The sequence below is a fragment of the Apis mellifera genome, linkage group LG11, assembly GCF_003254395.2.
Source record: "Apis mellifera strain DH4 linkage group LG11, Amel_HAv3.1, whole genome shotgun sequence".
Classification (NCBI taxonomy): Eukaryota; Metazoa; Arthropoda; class Insecta; order Hymenoptera; family Apidae; genus Apis; species Apis mellifera.
Window position 1 is genome coordinate 13,639,543 of NC_037648.1, and position 20,138 is coordinate 13,659,680.

Here is a 20,138-nt window from a genome sequence, read left to right on the forward strand (position 1 = left end):
CATGTCCATACATGTATGAATAATATAAATTTAAAAATAAAAATAATCTTGAATTTATAAATTAAAATTTATTAAATATGATATACATTTTTACTATAAATATTTTCATATATTTTTCTTAAACTTCTCTTAGTTAAAATTAAATTATCGAAATATAATATCGAAATATATGATGATCAATATATATATATAAAAAAAAATATATATATAATATAATATATATATTATTATATATGTATATATATATATTTATATATATATATATAAATTTCATAAATACATATTTACATATAATCATTACTATTGCTGAGAAGAAAATGTGGTTTTTTATATGAATAATAAAGTAATTGCAATTTTTATTTAAATTGATTACAAAATATTTTTTTTTTTGTAATTAATTAAATTATTGGCAGTCTTTTACTTCATATTCAATTAAAAACCACATATAATATAAATTTAAATTTTCTAGAACAGATTAAAAAAATTCTATCATTATTAAAATGTCACTTTGATAGCTGAATTATAATCTCAATGATACTTTTACATAAAAGAAAGAAAGATGTCCTTGAAAATTCAAATTTATCAAAAATTGATGATTTTCAAATATATGACGTAATATCTATACACAGATATATAGAATATTCGTCTTTGCCTTCCTTGTATACAATATTTTTCATATGATTTGCGTCTTTACTAACTACCCAATTGAATATTTTAATGGTTGAATTTACTACAATAACATAGATGTTGGATTTTCCATAAAATTCTTAAAGACTGATAACCATTGTGCGCCTATGGCACCATCTACAGTACGATGATCGCAACTGGCAGTTACAGACATAAATTGAGAACTTGTGTATCTAAAAAATAAATTAATAAGGAATAAAATAAAAAAGATTAAATAAAAAGAAAATAGACAAAAAATTTTACCCTTTCTCATTTTTGGCAGGTATTAATCTTGTTTCAGTTGAACCTACAGCTAGAATGATTGATTGAGGAGGATTTATAATAGCAGAAAAGTTTTTAATGCCAAACATTCCTAAATTCGATACAGTAATAGTTCCTCCTTGGAATTCTTGTGGTTTTAATTTTCCTTCTCTTGCTTTCGTCGCTAATACTTTTACATCTTTACTTATTTGAACTATACCTTTTGTATCTGCTCCAAAAACTATTGGTGTAATTAGACCTGTATCTGTACTTACTGCTACACTTACATCAACATTATTATATCTAAAAACATAGAAAATATTAAAAATTGAGATCATATAATTATAATTTCTTAATACTTAGTAATAATAATTGCTTAATTGCTTAATACTCACTGTCTAATAACTTCTCCTAACCATGAACTATTACCTTCAGGTACCTTTTTGCAAGCCATTGCCATTCCCTTGATGATAATATCATTTATACTAAGTTTTACTTTCTCTTTTTCCAATATCTTATTAAATCGCTCTCGCATTTCAAGAGCAGCATCCATTTTTATATCTACTGTCAAATAATAATGTGGAATTGTTTGTTTACTTTCTAGTAAACGTTTTGCAATTACTGCACGAATATTAGACACAGGAATATCAACTCCTTCTGCAGATGGAACTGGTGCTACTGTAGGTGCTACTGCAGGTGCTACTGCAGGTCGAGCTGCACTTAAAAGTGGTGCACCTTCTAAATCTTTAGATGTTATGCTTCCATATAATCCTGTGCCTTTTATACCCTATAAAAAAAAATTAATTTATTTTAAGTTTTTAAATTAAATAAAATAATAAAATCCATGAATCTATATATATATATATATATATATATATATATATATATATATATATATATATATATTTTATATAAAATTACCTCCAAACTGAGACCTTTCTCAGTTGCAAGTTTTTTAGCCCATGGACTAATCATTATTCTAGTTTCTGGCAGTGGGATAGAAGGTACTGTAGGTGATGGTACAGTAGGTGGAGGAGTTGGTGTTGGTGTAGGAGCAGCAATTGGTGGAGCAGCGACAGGAGTAGGTGGTGTTGGTGTTGGTGTTGGTGGAACTGGTGGTGGTGGTGGTGGAACATCATCTTTAAAATCTTTGAAGGCAGCAATACTACCTTCATCTGCGACAATTATGCAAACTAATTTGCCAATAGGAATATTTTTTGTTCCTGCAGGTATTAGAATCTTTGCTAAATACCCTTCCTCTGGTGTTTCAAAGCCCATTGTTGCTTTATCCGTTTCAATTTCAGCAAGTAAATCACCTTCATTCAATTTATCACCTAAAATTAATAAAATAATAAAATTATAAGTATAAAATGTTTTTATTAAGAATTATTAATGGTTTTATATAAGTTATATACAATAAATTATCCATATTACCTTCCTTTTTGAGCCAACTGACAATGGTACCTGTTTCCATAGTAGGTGATAATGCAGGAAGTTGTACTTTTACATGGATTGGATAATCTGCATAAAATCTTAACTGTTGCTTCCATGGAGTTATCGAAAGATGTAAAGTATTATGAACCTGAATTCTAAATACCAACCAAAAAGCAGTAATTTATTCTAAAAATGTTTGAAATTAAAAAATAGAATAAAATTTATTTTTCAATTTTAATATAAATAACAATCTATGATATATTTTAAATGAAAAAAAAACCAATTAAATCAAATGTAACAAAATTATTTTTAAAATTAAAAATTAAATTAAAAATAAAATTTTTGTAAAAAAATTTTACATATATAATTTTAATTATGTTCGCCAATAACAGGTGGAAATATTATATTGGGAAACTTTCAATAGAATAATATAGAAAATATTCATTAAGATAACCTTAATCATAATTAGGAATGTAAATCTTATTTAAAAAACTTAATGGCAAAACCTAAATTGATGAACAAATATGATAATAACAAAAAAATGAGATACCTTTGTAAATATTTTCTGTGAAGACATCGTATGACTACAGATCTTACGATATTCGTCCGTACAGAACTTCGTAATATTGTACGTGCCAATTCATTACGTACACCCGTTGTCGTTCGTATCATATCTTGAATGATTGGAGAATCCTTTATTGTACCAGTGTTAGTAAAAAAAGTTGTAAGAAATTTGATATTAATTTGAACTTTTGCTTGAACACTCTGAACGAGGAATGTTCGAAGCGTGACAATGATGTATGGGTTATTGTAAAACACGACTAGAAACTAGCGATACCAATACCAAATTAGAGGTCGTTTACAAGGTTACGTGATTTTAAATTTAAAGGTAGTTTTCAAAAGCGGGAAATCATTTATTTCGAATTATAAAATGGAAGAAAAGGAAAAAAATAAAAAAATAAATTGAGATACAAGATCGTTTTTTGTTGGTGACTAAATGAAAATTTATGTCAAGGTTTTCTGGCTTATAACCAACCATGTCATTGATGAAATAAAAGAGATACTGTGATTCGTTAAATCAAAATAGTCTGATTTACGGTTTAATTCAGCGCTAATATCAACGGCAAATAAAAGAACTTAATGTTTCATCAACATTTATTTCTTTTTATCAAATTTTCAAATTTAATAATTTTTTTTTATTTAAGAAAATATAAGAATATAAGGAATTTTGTAATTAAGTTGTAAAAAATTGAAATGAAAAAACAAAGTAATCATAAATTAATAAATACAAATAATTCTGAAACTATAAATCAAAATGCAGAACATATAGTCGGAAAATTCACATTTTGGAACGGAGATATTTATGATGGAGAATATAAAGTAAATTACGATCGATTTCAATTAATTAAGCAAGGTAATGTTCATAAAACATTGTTTATTATTTAAATACTATTAATTGAATTCTTTATCTAGGTAAAGGAACATATATCACTGATAATTTTGATGTTTATCACGGTGACTGGGATAATGATACATTTGCTAATGGTGATATTCATATCAAGTAATAAACTTTATTTTATAATCTAAAAATAATTAAAATAATGTAAAATTTATTATTTAAGATATAATAACGATGCTCAATATCAAGGTAAAATTGATTCAAATGGAATAATGAATGGTCTAGGAACGTACATATTTCCCGATAAATCCTCCATTAAAGCCATATGGCATGATAACATACCATCTATAAATATTATTTACAGAGAACCACTTGGATTCGCGTGGATACTCGAAGACTTCTCAACAAATGTAAAAAAATTTGTTGATCATTAAATCAAGCATATTGATATTTAATGATAAAATATAAAAAAAACAATAATTCGTATTTAAATTAAAAAAATTCATATGTTGCAGTTCATTACGTTTTCCGCTGGAAATCATTTTTGGACCGATATATCTGACCAAAGTGCCTCTTACTCCAGTAATTCTTTAGATCAAAATGAATCAAATTGATCAAGAATGTGTTCATTCTTTCAGTTTTCTTTCAATCTTGATGGAACTTGATAATAACTCGTGGCAGGTTTAAACAAAGGATTTTGATACAATTTAGTATACTTTTCTTGCTCTATCTTGAACTTTTCATATTCCTTTTTGTCTTTTATAGAAATCCAACATCTGTATTCATTAAATAATAAATAAATATTTCTATTTTCAACAAATTATAATTCAATAAATTTTTATCATATAATTCTTACTTCCAAATTAGTAGCAAAATAAATCCGAAACATAATGTTGCGATAGTAATTACAGATCCAATGACTGCCGTATACGAAGTATTGCATAGCTAATAGATTTAAAAAGAAAAAAATTATATAATATACAATAATATTTAAATAAATATAAATACATACCTTATTTTCAATTTTCAAAATAACTACGTTATTTTTTTTAAATTCATAAATGTAACTTATGGAACAAGTCGTTTTCTCCTTCATCGATTTCACGATACAATAATGTTCATTTCCTTAAATAAATGTTATGCTCATAACAAATTTATATTATTTAACGTATTCTCTATCTAATCTTTCATTTAATTCACCTTTATCGACAGATTTTACTCTTTCAATATTGTAAATGGTGTTATTCGCCCGACAAAATTCATCTGCTTTGTCTGGATTTTCAACCGTGGCATTAACGCATGCATCGTAAAGAACACAGAGGCCACTACCACCGCTGCTTATCGATGACTCGCAATAAGTACCCCGATATTTGAATCCATCTGTAGTGGTGGCATTGCATCTAAACATTTCAACGTTTGGGACGAAAGAAATTTTTCAAAATCTTTTTACAAAAATATATCGATTTTACATACGAACCGACATTCTCCACAGTCGCAGTATCCGTTACCGGAGCAAACTTCTTGGCTTCCTGGCGCTATACAGAGATCGTCGGTCGATGGACATTGACAAGCGTTCCCTTTCCAACCGTCTATGCATTGGCAAATACCACACTGGCAAGTGCCCTTATTCGAGCATTCGATTCCATCTATCTACAAAGAGAAGATCAAAAACAATGATACGATATAAAATTCGGGCATTTAAGAAAATCCTGCATCACCTTATCGCATACAGAACATTCACAAAATTTTCCTTTGTATCCATCATCGCAGAAGCATTTTCCACAAACGCATTCCCCCCTCTCATGGCACATCTTGGTCGAATTACGTTCAACGCATTGTTGTATATTATTCACCGATGAAGTCTCGTCGCAATCGCATATTTCGCCTACAGATTCCATCCGGATGTTAAAAGGATGTTAAAAGAAACTTTCACTGAAAAAAAAAAAAAAAAAGAGTGAATCAAGATTTCTTACCGGACCAGCCAATGTCACATTCGCATAAGCCGCACTCGTTCGTTCCGTGTTGGCAATAAGAATTTTCAATATTTTTACAATAATTGCAACCGCAAAAAAGTTCAATGTCAATTATTATCTTTGATGCTTCAGAAGCCAATGCATCCTCGATTATAACCGTTTGTTTCTGATAAAAAGTTGTAATGTTTCTCGTGTAATTAATATAAACGATTCGAATTTTATGTATTAATTATTTATAATTTTCTTTTTTATGTACCCATAAATTCTCATCTTTTGGACATTCATCGAAAGACAGAACAACCTGGAAATCGTACACCTTCCCGTCCTCTATACCATCGCATTCGGCAATGTTCCATCCCGAAACATTTCCCTTGCCACAATTTGAAAAATATTTCATCTTTAATGGGCTCGATGAATTGTCTTTTAAAATCACTTTCGATGTAATTTGGTGATACGAACTCTCAATGATATCCAGAATATTCGAACTGTCACTTGTCAAGATCGCCACCCTCGCCTTTTCTCTCAACAACTTGACGGTCTCCTCGTATTCATCGAGCAAATCTCTCGTCACAGCGAATATCAAATTGATCTTGTGCTCTTGTAACAATCTTGACAATTCTGCCAATGAGGCATAATCGAATTCCGAGGCTAAAAAGTACTGTTGACGTTCGTCGAGATGACACTTGAAGTCCTGGCGTTTTACAATACCGCCTAGCTAATTAGCGATATTATATATATATATATATGTATATTTTCGAGATATCATTATATTTTCTTTCTTTTATTTATTATCGGTTATCATATTTTGTATACTTACCTTTCCATCACCAGCGAAATGTAAATGTCCATCCGTGACAACCAGAATAATTTTTCGTGCTTGATGTTCCCAACCAACTTGTTCGGTGCAAACGATCGTTTGTACGATTCCATCCAATGCTCCTTCCAAATTATCTGCGTTCCCCGTCACCAAGCTGTTATTTACCTGAAATTTATCAAGTAATCAATCCATTTTGATTTTTAATTTCTCTTCCCAACTAAACGAGACAGATATCTTTGATACTTTGGTGATGAATCGTTGAATGTCATCGGTTAACCTTAAATGATGCCAATACGAATAAATAGAAGAGCAAACAGCGTGCTCGCTCACGCAAGGATTTTTCTCATGTCCTGGAAGAATGTACGGCATCACAGGTTTATCGGCGTAGCTACCAAAACCCAGACGATATTTATTGGTAAATTTGCCAATTCTTCGACTCATATCTCCTCCCAAACTGACAAGAGTCTCCTTGTCATCCTTCATCGACCACGTCAAGTCCATAAGGTAATACAAGTCTAATGGATAATTTCTAAATCATTTTTAGAATCGTTAGATAATAGATTACTCGATATTTCATTAAAACATTCTAACAACAACATTTTCGTACGAACATTATTTTAAATTTAATTAATTGTACTCTCTTGTTTTTGTTCATTTGATTCAGGGCTTCGAATTGAATTATTTTCAAATTTAATAAGTCGGTATTAAAGAAACGTACTTGGCCAGTCGATAACGAATTGGGATCGTCATCTTGGAATATGGCGGAATTCTAATGTTTACTCTTTGGGGGCGTAACTGTATCGGTGTATGGTCAGCTTCCATGTCTTGAAAATCCGAATCCTCGAGTAAAGTCATCGATTCAAGTGGAGTTGTATGGATCTTTTCTGGCGAACAACCGAACTCCTTCAATCTTTCTGGCACGTTGCATCGTGGTCTTCCAATCGTTGAATTCGAGTAGAACTGCAAGTGTTTAAAAGAGAGAAAGCTCGAAAGTTAAGGAGGAAGTTTCTTTCATTTCTTTCATTTTTTTTCAACAATTTCAACAATTTCATCGACCAATGTTGTGAATCATGTTTGTAAATCAATTTACCCAATCGCTGCACCAAGCACAAGAAGAACTGGCCTGCAGACAATTCTCGCATGTGTTCTGAGATATGCACAATCTTAGTATCTTCGTTTTCACATTCTCGATCTCTCTCCACTCGCGACAAAGAAAAATCAGAAACAACAACGATTCCAATAGATTTCTCATTTTTGCGATAAAAAATATAATTACGATACGAAAGTTTATTTACATTTCTTCTTCCCGAGAAAAATCTCAAAGGTTTGTTCGATATATATTCCGTCTTTTAATTCTTGCACAAATGACGAATAAAGGTGATATGACTTAATCGACTAGAATCTCAATGTAACTTATCTGCACTATGATAACGATATACGCTGTTAGCGGATAGAAAAAAAAAAAAGAAGGTAAAACGGTTATGTTGATTTGATATCGTTTCGCAGTAAGTTTGATTTTATCTTCGTGAATCCGATTAGATTGTTAAACGTTAAACATAACAAGTACGAAATAATACAATCGGTAATATAATATCTAACGATCTATCTTTCCATTGATCTTGTTAATTTCTTCTTTTTTTTTTTCTTACAATTTAATAAATTTCGTTTATTGTATATCACTTTCAACGAATTATTGCGGAAGAACGAGTATTTTTGTTGACGCGTTTCAACTGAATGCATCATGTAAAACTGGCATCGAGATTATTATTGTTTCATCGTAGATAGATATACGATTCTAGTTGTAAGTTGTAACATTGCTACTGTGGTATGTATATGTGTTTGATAGACAATATCGATATATGATATGTATAGGGTGTTCGAGACTAAATATTTAGTTAGAAATTATATAATCACAATTTATCTTGTTCGATGATGTAGTTAGGAGAAATATAGTTATATATGAATAATACATATTTCTTGTTCAATCTAAAAGTAAAATTATAATTGGAAATTATATTTATAAATTATCGCGTCAATAGCTTATGATTTTTTTTTTGTTCAGTTTTTATTTATCACTTTTTTATTTTTCAATATTATCGCTTTGAAATAAATAGAAAACACGTTTTTATATGAAATTTAAAGCGATTTCGAAAATTTATTTAATTATTTATTTTCATTATTCTTTATATACATTTAATATATTCATACCAAGATGGGGGATAAAATTGATAAATTTTAATTAATAAAAAATTGAAAAGATAAAATCTATATAATAAATTTTATATATATATATATATATATATATATATATATATATATATATTATTTAGGAAATATTTTTTGGCATTTAAATAAGTGATTGATAATATGATATTTTATATATATGTAATATATATTTAAATCACATTTGATTTATTTATCATTTTATTTCCTTGACACATTAAAGAAAAAAAATAAATAAATAAAAATAAAAAAGAAAAAAGCACAATATAGAATTCTTCCCATAAAATCAATATAATTGTGAAATTCATTTTCTAAATGGTTTACTTGATTTTTCTAATTTATTATTATTTTTATTAAGATATTTATTTATATTTTAAAAAGAAATTTTTATAGATAATAAAATTTAATTGTAAAAAAATTACTAAACATAAAAAAAAGCATAATATTATTATGTACAATATGATAAATTTATGGAGACAATTTTAAATTTTATCTTTTATGCTTCTCCTGTATTCAATTAATTAATTAAATGTTTTGAATTATTAACATATTCAAAATTACCAACACGTATATTATGAGATTTTTAAAATTACTTTGAAGTTTGATATTCGTGAATAATGTTGAGTAATATAAAATGTAATAATCATTTGTATATCAAACATATGGTACTATTTTAAAATGATAATTTTTACATGATAAAGTTGTCGATAGAAAAAATCATATTCTACAACAATATGTACTTTAAATGCATTAATATTTAAAAATTACATAAGTTTTATTTTTTCTGTTTCACATATAAATTATTTTGTAATTTATAAAATTTATTCCATTTGATAAATATATTTTTTCTTTTTCTTACAAATATATATATATATATATATATTTGCTTTTTTCTAAAAATAAATAAAAATTGCAATTACATTATTTAACATTTATATTAAATATTATTTATATAAAACTTATAAACTTATATATAAACTTCATACATTGTGTTACAAAATAACAAAAGATTAAAGTAAAAATAGTAATCAATAATATTAAAATATACGAATTTTCATTGACATTTTGCAAGATTCTTTTCAAGTACAATCTTTCTTACAAACTAATCAAATTTGGTCTTGATCAATGATTAATTAGCTAAGTATTTGACTTTTTTTTAAAAGACACAATACAATACTTATAAATAAATAATAAATAATAAGATTTAGATTACTCATATTTTACTTAACTTCTATCACTATCCCTTGACATTCCAATATTAATTCTAAAAATCTTTGTTTCTTAAGATTTATCTTGCATGACAAACTCCAAGTTAAAACTCGTATTAAAATCGAGTTTCCCAATATACTAACATATTGTTTTCATATAATATTCGTTAAATATTCTCTTCATAACTCTCACACACAGCTGCACGTTATTTATTAAGAAAATGCAATTGAAAATAGTTGGATATTGCGAAGTTGTCAATCATGTCGATTAAGATTTCTTTTCTGAGATACATCTTGTTAATTGTTGATGAATAGCTCAGGTGTCTGGATCTTTAGTTCTTGGAGTAATTTTTTTTTTCTTACGACTAGTAATGTTCGGTGTATTTGTTGTGTTTTTGAATAAATTTTGTACGAACATAACTACGCTAGACCATGGAAAAAACCTAGAATAAAAGAAAAAAAAAATGTGAATTAAATTACATTAAAATTGCAATTTTTCAAGAATGAAAAATGTTTTATAAGAAATTTTCATCTTTTTTTATAGTCATTAGAATAATAATACTTTTACCATTTTGTAGCAACGAGAAAGCGTATGTAACCAGGAATTATAACGAGTTTTTCATTGCATCTCAAAGCAGTCACTACTCGATCCGCCACTTTATTCGGCAAAAGCCTCGGTAAAAATCTGAAGAAACGAAGAGGATGTATATATAGATCAATTTTATCATTTTCATTTATATATAATAAGAATCAAGTTATACTTAGGACAAACTTCACTGTACATGCCAGTACTTGAAATGAAAAACGGACATATCACGGTCATATTGATGTCATATCCATCAGCCTATAAATAATTTTTTTTTATATTAATTTTTATATTTATTCAGCAAGCAAATATTATATTTGAGATAAGTAAAAATAAAGAAATTTACAATTAACTCCATGTGAAGAGCTTCCTCGAATCCGATTATAGCGAATTTTGAGGTGCAATAATCCACAAAATACGGTACTCCTACAAATCCAGCTAAACTTGCGATACTTACAATATGACCTTTGTTATCTTCCAGCATCGATGGTAAGAACGCTTTCGTCATCTCGAGAAAGAAAAAATTCAAATAAATAAGTACATTCAATTTATAAAACAAGAAAAATTATTTTCAGCAATTTATACGTCATGTAATAATCATATAATATACATCAATATATTTTTACTCCCCTTAAAATCAAATATTAAAATATTCAACTATTTTTACACTATGTTTGCTTAATCTACATATAATTAAGATAAATAAATATAATAATAGCACAAGTCACAATACAATACTCGTGTTCTGAATCAATAATAAAAAAAATATTCATCTATCTAGTCATTAATGATGTCTAAGAATTTTAATTATCCAATTTTTTACCAATGTCTCGTGACTCACAAGGAATAATCTTATTTATACAGGAATAAGATACATTTCCATGAGCAACATTATTATGAATTGTTTCGAGAGAAGAATAGAAGAATATTTTTAAAGATTATTTATTCGAAGATTGTAATAGTTACTTAATAATAATTACTCTTTCATATATTAATAATTTCGTACAAAAGAATTTAATATTATTGTAAGTTTGGCAAGAATACATGTCGCCACAAATGGTTGCAACTACCAATATCCCGATATTACGACAATAGTGAAGGGAATACCAAGAATGTATCTCACTTGGAACTTGCATTGCGAAAGGAATGTTTTTGAGTTTGAACCGATGAATGTGAAATTTAAGAGAAGCTGTTCTATTTGGAAAATTCTTAGATCTATTATATAGAAATATACCTCCATGTTATACCGTTTATCATTTTGTCATGAAAACGATTCTTTGCTTTTCATTTCTCTTTATCGAAATTGCCGAACAAGGAATAGCTATTAAAAGTAACAGGTTTGAAATATACCCAAAAGTGACTCATCACGTTCACGTCTATCGTTCGTTTAAGAAGTTTGTCAGTCACATCTAAGAACTTGAATCTGCGTCCCACGCCGGCGTTATTTATTAAAATAGTAACCTGCAACATTCAAACACACGGAATACTTCACTCGCTTGCTTGGTTAGTAAGGATTAAATTAAAAGTATCACAGTTTAAAACGTTTAACATAAAAGAAACGAAAATTAAATATGTTTGCAATCACAATGATTCTAGAATGTTTCGATACAAAATTTCATAACGTGTCGTCTATTTAAGGTTAAAAACTGATGATTTGCGTATTCGTCAAAGCGATCGAATTCAAAAAACACTTTGTATTAGTTACCGCGATTTCTTCACTCAATTCTATTTATATTTACGCGTCAACATGAATATTTGCAAGATCTTGAGCAATCGACAAGAGATCCTGAAAGTTACTGGTTTTCGTATTCGCGTTTGCTAATTGATTATCGAGCGAAATTAACGTAATGGCACTTATTGTAACGAAATACACGAATATTCGGCATAGAAGATTGATTGAAGAAGAATTTGAATCACTTCACGTTCTTCGTTCCATAACGCAATCCTAACCTTTCCAACTTCCTTCTTAACTAGTTCCGCTTTCTTGTAAATATCTTCCTTGTCGCACAAATCGCAAACATAACCATAACAAGTACCTCCCGCGGTCCTCGCCAACTTAACAGTTTCTTCCATACCTGAAACGGATAAATTTCGATGTAACGATTAGAAAAATAATCTCATTTCATCATTACATTATCTCTTTCTAAATATTTTCTTTCTTCGCGAGTGATTAATTAAAATTAAAAAAAAAAAAAAAAAAAAAAAAAGAACTGCTTATATCAAAAATTACTCAATACTCATTTACTATGTAATGAGAACACGTAGTTTCGAAATTCTGTTCGATCTTGATATTTCAAAATATGATATAAAATATGATTATAAAACTTGTATCGATATAAAAAGTTTCAAAATTTAAATTTCACTCATCATATGTTAATCTTTTTCATGAACTTGTTGCAAAATTACGTGCAAATATAATCGAATGTCCTTGTGTTGCGAAGTTTATGGAATTAAAAAAAAAATGATCTACGATCGTTATTATCATATACAGGAATATATGTTGCCAATATATTACCAAGATACGATTGTAATACAAAGTCTATAGATCGGTTAAGAAAAACACGTTTGTTATCCATTAATATTTCATGCGAATCGTTTTTTAACGTGATTCTAAAAATAATTCAACATTAAATTAGTCATGATAATTCTCGACGTTTCATTATTCGTATGTTTCATTATTTACGCATTATTAATCGCAATAAAAATTATCGTTCCGTGGAATTAAGTTTAATCAACTTTGTGAGCAATTGAAACAGAAGATATCCATATAATTAATATAATTCTTGCGTTCCAATAATTTTAATATCTGCGATTTACACAATGGCCAATTGTTTTGTTTATTTAAAGAGATTTTTCAATTCGCAATCCGTTCACACGGAATATATGAAATATAATTATAAGAGTAAAAATATTCTACTCCCAATGATAATAATAATAATATCTGGTATCATATTTCGTGTTAAAATTCAATGATATTGATAATCCTGATGTCATACTTAATTATGGAATTAAATCAAAATTACCATATTACCATTTATCTAATCTAAACATTTACAGAAAAAAACTATTAAATTTCATCTAACATCTCTTGTGTTAAAATCAGTTGTGTTAAAACGCCTGAACAAATATAATAAAATAGTTAAATTTAAATTGTATATTATTGCCTAAGTTTGAACCTTAACCATTGGGTGAAATTTTATTTTAATCTAATCGAAAATCAGTTCATAAATCGTTCCATCTTTACAGGAATATCCTTGAGAGTTGTGTGTTATTAATCTTTTCTAAACTCTTGATACTTTTTTAATGAATACAAGATCTAATGGAAGAGGTATACAGATAGAAGAATATATGTATATATTCTAATAGAAACAAGAACAAAAGATTACAATAGTAAGAATATAATTCATGTTTCTTTCATTCTCTATCTTTGAACAACTTGAAAACTTTAGAGATAAGCGCGTGCGTGCGCATACAGGCACACATACACACACGTGCAATGTTTGAATATTTCAAGGTATAAAAAAACTTAATAACAATTTTATTTACATAGATGATGAGGTAACTAATTATTTATTGCTTCTCTAAAATTTATTACTTCCCACTTTTCATATTCATCAAATGTGAATATGATACATAAGATTAATAAGTGGAGGTTAGGACTCTTGTGAATGCGGTGCTTCGCTCTTAGCGACACGTGTCCCGTTTGCAAATAACTACGCATACGATTACTTTTAAATCGGTTCGATATGCTGTCCACGAGAACGAGTTTTTGATTGGCAAGATTTAAAATTCATTATACGAGTTCAAGACTCTGCCCGTGAACCTCCTCTTTCGTAAAATAATGAATCTCTTTAATACCATCTTTACGACTATTTTCTTTCATTTCCATTTTCATTATGATGTGATTTATTGTATTAAACATCCAAAAAGAGTTTAGAAATAGAATTTTTTCTATCCATTATCGACTCGCAATATCCGTATCGTGTATTTTTCTGAAATATATATTCTGAAGTATATATTATATCTATAATTATTTCACGATCGATAATTATATTATATATCATGTTTTCATGCTTTTTTTACGTTCTTTAATTGCATTGTTTTTTCCTTTTTACGATTGTAAGAATCATTGGATTTATGAAATATATTCTTATTCGATACGAAACGAAAGAAAGTCGATTAATTTTTTTTTCTTTTCCAGTTGTTCCAGTTGAGAACGCGATTATTCAAGATTTGGCACTAGATCGATACTATTATCTCTCGTATAAATATAACTAGATTCGTCTGTGACGCGCAACACGTTTTACTCGTTAATTTGTTTTTCAAATGAAAACGTTTGTCATATCATTATAGATTATTTTTTTTGTAAAACATTTCAATATTTTTTCTTGATTATATTACAGAATTATATTTAATTTTTTTCGATCATTGGATAGAAGGAACATATAATAATGGTATTTTTTAGAATGTATCATGTTAAATTGATGCAAGAATGAATGATAGATAAATTATAATAAGTAATAAAAGTATGATTACAACACGGGATTTATGGGAAAAAATTCATCACAAAAAATTTAAATCTACTCGATAAATAAAAATTTCTATACTAATTAGAATAATTATATTGATTCATGGTCATGAAAAAATCGGAAAATAAGTATCATCAATTTTAATCTCAGTTAAATTCATTTCAATTCAATTTCCAGTATATGATATTTTGTTATATGTTTATGATAATTAACGAATAATTGTCTGTAATTAATAGGTAGATTAAGACCAATAGAAAATCAATTTCATAATTGACCAATTTGAAAATAATGACTAGTGATTCTAACATGAAACAAATATTATATAAGAGAATTGTTGATGAATAAATTTTTATAAAAAATAAAAACGAAATAGGAAAGAAAGAAGATGTGTAACATGATCACACGGATGGATAAATTTTATAATAATATTGGATCCTTATCAGATTTTTATATTCCAAATGATATTCGAGATGAAAGGACGCGATGTATCTTTTTATAAGAGATTAAGCAACACGTGCTCGATTCGACGAATTCGTGTTCGAGAGTCCGAGCACGATTTAAACGACCTTGAAATTTGAATGTTGATCAAGAAACGTGGAATTCGGATGATTATAATCATTTGTGACATTGATAAAACGTTTTTCTTATTCTAATTTTTCTTTCTCAATCAAGACACGAGCGTTTTCTGAATAATCGAATGTTTCGAATACACATAATAAAGTTTCTAACCTATAAAATCACTTTTCCATCATTTTCGATGGAATAAAATTTATTTTGTGTATATTCTATTTGCGTATATTTTTTTTTTTTACACAAAAACATTTAATTAAATTTATGAATACATTTAACCCGAATAGTACATAATTTTGCATTTAATAAACATAAAACGCCAACCTGAAAAATGAAATGAATTATGATTATAGTTGAAATTTCTGGAAAATATGTTATCGCTAGATAAAATCAGGAAATATTAGCATTGCAAAATCAAGAAGAAGTTGAAGTTGAATATACAATTATAATCATACACATCTAATTGAAAACAGTATCTTATAAGTTATTGGCGCATTTAAAGAGTTTTATGTCATGTATCTTTGATGATATAATATCATCAAGTGCTTCAATAGAGATTTTGATTGCATAAGTGTTATTAAGAGTTTATCTTGTTACAATTCAATTTTTGAACTTTCACCTATAAACTCTGTTTGTAAACTCTCTGTAAAATCATCTTTAATTAATTAATCTGTTCTGATTTAACAATTGCAAATTGTAATGCTTTAATTTTAGAGGATTTAAATCAAAAAAATTTCAAGCTTTGATCAAACTTGTTCACTTTGAGAGATAGAAGAGATGCTCTTACCAGCCTTATTAATGTCCCAGACGACAACGATAGCACCGAGATTGGCCAACATGAGGCAGATTAGCTTTCCTATACCACCAGCACCACCAGTCACCAGAATGATTTCCCCGTCGATGCTTTTCATTTTATATTTCAATGGGATCAAGGATTTGAATATATCTTTGATGCTAAATATTACAGACCAAAAAAGGAAAATAACGAATGCCCCTGCAGCGACGAAGAACGACATTATTGGTTTTTTTTGGACAGAAGGTAATGTAGAGGCAATTGTTCTTGGAACAGGAACAATCGAGGATGGAGAATCTTCAAAATCTTTGAAGGCAGCAACGCTATCTTTATCTGGCACAATTATACAAATTAATTTACCAGTACAAACATTCTTTGTTCCTGCAGGTACTATGATCTTTGCTAAGTATCCTTCATCCGGTGTTTCAAAGATTATTGTTTCCTCCTCAGTTTTAATTTTAGCGAGTAAATCACCTTTGTTCAATTTATCACCTAAAGAATTTATAATATTATTGAGGATTATTAATGAAACTGATAAAACATACAATAAAATTATTCATATATTACCTTCCTTTTTGAACCAACTGACAATGGTACTTGTTTCCACAGTTGATGATAATGTAGGAAACTGTACTTTTACATGGGTTGGATAATCTGCATAAAATCTTAACTGTTGCTTCCATGGAATTACCGAAACGTATAAAGTATTGTGAACCTGAATTCTAAATATCAACCAAAAAAAAATATTATAATTATAATATTTCATTTCATTTCTCAATCTTATCCCTATTCTATTCTTTCTATGACCTTTATTTTAAATGAATAAAAAAAGAATAAATCAAATATAGAATTATTAAAAATAAAATTTTTATAAAATTTTCAATAGAATGAATGGCATAAGCAAATTCAAGATAACCAGCAATGTAAATCTTGTTATTTGTGTATGTAAATCAATATTATTTAAAAAAAAAAACAGCAAAATTTAATTTCACGAGTAAATATGACAATAACATAAAATGAAATACCTTGGTAAATATTTTCTATGAAGCCATTGTATAACTATTGATCTTACAGTATTCATGTTTAGAGAACCTCGAATATATGTATATATCAATTCATTAAACAAATACATTCGTTATCATATTTCTATTATTAGAGAATACTTTTGATCTTTCTTTATCTTTGATTTTAATAGAGAATCATATGATATCGGCACGAATTTTTCCTCAAACATTTCTAACTAAATATTCCAAGAATGTCAATGACGTATGGAATTATTGCAAAATGTGTCTAAAAATCAATATTAGATTAAAAAGTCGTTATAAGGTCACATTCAAATTTAAAGATAGTTTTTTTAAAAGTGGAAATTTTATCGCAGATATCATTTATTGCGAATTATGAAATGGAGAGAAAAGAAGAAGAAAATGAAAATAAATAGAAATCGTTTTTTGTTTTTGATCGAGTGAAAATTTATATCAAGGTTTTCCATCTTACAATAAATTATATCATTGATGAAATAAAGGGGATACCGTGATTCGTTAAACCAAAATAGTCTGATTTATGTTTATTTCAGCGTTAACGATATCGAAAATAAAAGAGTTTGGCATCTTAATCGATATTTATTTCCTTGCGAATTTTAAATTTTAAATTTTCAAACTTCTTTCCATCTTTTAGTAATTTTTTATCTGAAAAACAGATGTGCATAAATTTTAGAAATTGTTTTCTCAAAAAAAGGTAATGAAATTATAAATTAGCCAATATAAATAATTCTATAAATAATTCTATAAATTATAAATCTAAATATAGAAATGCCTAGGTCGAAAAAAATTCATATTTTAAAATGCAGATATTTATGACGAAGAATATAAGATAAATTACAATCAATTAATTAAACAATATATTCATATTAAGTGATAAAGTTTGTTTCATGATCTAAAAATAATTAAAATTATGTATTTTTTATTTAATATATAATAATAATGCTCAATATTGAGATAAAACTGATTCAGATAGATATATCAATGAATAATTTAGAAACATATTATATATAAATTGAAATCATATTGCATGATGACATACCATCTATAAATATCATTTGTAGAAATATACATAGAGATATTTATAATTATTAATAATTATTAATAATTTCATATTCATATTCAAGTTAAAAAAAAATTCGAATGTTGCAATGTTCACTACTTCATCATGATAATTTTTTTTTTTTGCTAGAAATCATTTTTTTTTTTTTTCGATCAAAATGAATCTAATTGATCGAGAATATTTACTCTTTCTTCTATATAAAATAAAATCTAATAATAATTTGTGGAAAGTATAAACAAAGAATTTTGATACAACCTAGAATGTTTTGAATTTCTCATACTTCTTTTTATCTTTTATAGTGATCCAACATCTGTATTCATTATAATATGAATAAATTTTTATTTAATTAATGAATTATAATTCATTAATTAAATATAATCAATTTTTATTATATAGTTTTTATTTTCAAATTAGCAATAAAACGAATCTGAAATATAATATTATTTTAATAATGATAGTAATTACAAATTCTTACTTACGAATGATTGCTTCATTTTGTAGATCGCATATCTAATAGATTTAAGAAAAAAATTATAATTGTAATAATATTTATATATATAGATACCTCATTTCCTGTAACGTATTTTAGTTTTTTAAAATAAATTTTTAACAAATTAACCAAATAAATTTTTAAAATAACTACGTTATTTTTTGAAATAACGAATTTTCTTCACATATTATCTTCACGAAACAATATATATTTCTTAAAATAAATATTAGTTCATTTATATTGTTTAATATAATAATAATATAATTTTTTGATTCGCCATTATTATTGCACTCTCTCAGTGTTGTAATCGATATTATTCATTCGATAAAATTCGTTTACCTTATTTTCAATAGTGGCATTGATGCGTGAATCGATAGTGGTCGGTATTATCGCTGGTTATCGATGACTCGCAATAATCTCGATCTCGATATTCGAGTCCATTTGCTATAGTAACATTAACCTTATTTAACTATGAAAGAATTTTATGAAATTTTTCAAATACCGAAACGAAATCTTTTTACAAATACCAGATACAAACCGATATATATTATTTATAGTCATAATATCCAGGCCATAACAAATAATCACTGCAAATTTTGTTGATTTCTTAGTGCGATACAATCGATCGATAGGACAAACGTTTCCTTTCCAACCGTCTACATTGGCAAATATTATATTGGCAAGTGTTCTTATTCGAGCATTCGATTCTATCTATCTATAAAAAGAAGATTAAAAAATAAGATATAACATAAAATTTGAGTATTTAACGTTTCCTTTATATTCTTTATAGCGGAATTATTTTTCACAAACGCATTTTCCTCTCTCGATCCTATCTATCAAAATCTAAAATAAATCGTTTTCGGCAATTTTTATTGCTCGAAACATATCCTTGTCGCAGTTTGAAAAATATTCCATTTTAGGGAGAAAATATAGGATATTCCTAATAATTAGGAGAAAATGTGTTAGAAATTCATTTTGACGAGAAGAATAGCTACATACATGAAAATACATATTTTATTTCTTGATCAATCTGAAAAGAATATTATGATTAGAAATTTTATCACATTAATAGCTTACGTGACGTCATCG

The 20,138-nt window shown here is 27.2% G+C and overlaps 4 protein-coding genes and 1 long non-coding RNA gene across 6 annotated transcripts; 2 read left to right on the forward strand and 3 right to left on the reverse strand.

The window, feature by feature from the left end:
* Positions 1 to 689: 689 nt before the first annotated feature.
* Positions 690 to 3,361, reverse strand: LOC100576646 (dihydrolipoyllysine-residue acetyltransferase component of pyruvate dehydrogenase complex, mitochondrial). Its single transcript, XM_026443655.1, has 6 exons — positions 2,912 to 3,361; positions 2,362 to 2,516; positions 1,849 to 2,261; positions 1,323 to 1,714; positions 931 to 1,230; positions 690 to 860 (listed from the first exon to the last, which is right to left on the reverse strand). The coding sequence occupies exons 1-6, from the start codon at positions 3,031 to 3,033 to the stop codon at positions 731 to 733; spliced, it is 1,512 nt and encodes a 503-aa protein (XP_026299440.1). The 5' UTR covers positions 3,034 to 3,361; the 3' UTR covers positions 690 to 730.
* Positions 3,362 to 3,483: 122 nt separating this feature from the next.
* LOC107965235 (phosphatidylinositol 4-phosphate 5-kinase 6-like) lies at positions 3,484 to 4,416 on the forward strand. The gene is made up of 4 exons (XM_016915136.2): positions 3,484 to 3,775; positions 3,835 to 3,922; positions 3,984 to 4,170; positions 4,276 to 4,416. Exons 1-4 carry the CDS (start codon positions 3,616 to 3,618, stop codon positions 4,372 to 4,374), a joined length of 534 nt encoding a protein of 177 aa, XP_016770625.2. The 5' UTR covers positions 3,484 to 3,615; the 3' UTR covers positions 4,375 to 4,416.
* Positions 3,902 to 8,305, reverse strand: LOC100576742 (integrin beta-nu). Of its 2 annotated transcripts, XM_003250812.4 has the most exons (12): positions 7,641 to 8,305; positions 7,269 to 7,510; positions 6,794 to 7,079; positions 6,551 to 6,715; positions 5,990 to 6,448; positions 5,734 to 5,899; positions 5,479 to 5,645; positions 5,238 to 5,410; positions 4,961 to 5,160; positions 4,773 to 4,885; positions 4,617 to 4,705; positions 3,902 to 4,536 (listed from the first exon to the last, which is right to left on the reverse strand). In XM_003250812.4, exons 1-12 carry the CDS (start codon positions 7,800 to 7,802, stop codon positions 4,395 to 4,397), a joined length of 2,364 nt encoding a protein of 787 aa, XP_003250860.1. In that variant the 5' UTR covers positions 7,803 to 8,305; the 3' UTR covers positions 3,902 to 4,394. The 2 variants fall into 2 exon arrangements, with proteins under 2 accessions (XP_003250860.1, XP_006566546.1); XM_006566483.3 differs by lacking the exon at positions 7,641 to 8,305 and having other exon boundaries at positions 6,794 to 7,065.
* A 1,452-nt stretch (positions 8,306 to 9,757) lies between these two features.
* On the reverse strand, positions 9,758 to 17,970 carry LOC100576773 (epidermal retinol dehydrogenase 2). The gene is made up of 10 exons (XM_016915134.2): positions 17,954 to 17,970; positions 17,485 to 17,749; positions 17,027 to 17,181; positions 16,454 to 16,951; positions 12,518 to 12,642; positions 11,918 to 12,028; positions 10,914 to 11,075; positions 10,743 to 10,825; positions 10,550 to 10,666; positions 9,758 to 10,424 (listed from the first exon to the last, which is right to left on the reverse strand). The coding sequence occupies exons 2-10, from the start codon at positions 17,589 to 17,591 to the stop codon at positions 10,298 to 10,300; spliced, it is 1,485 nt and encodes a 494-aa protein (XP_016770623.2). The 5' UTR covers positions 17,592 to 17,749; positions 17,954 to 17,970; the 3' UTR covers positions 9,758 to 10,297.
* LOC107965236 lies at positions 11,935 to 15,240 on the forward strand. The gene is made up of 2 exons (XR_001704952.1): positions 11,935 to 12,070; positions 14,769 to 15,240. It is a non-coding gene; the product is annotated as an uncharacterized LOC107965236 (long non-coding RNA).
* Positions 17,971 to 20,138: the final 2,168 nt, after the last annotated feature.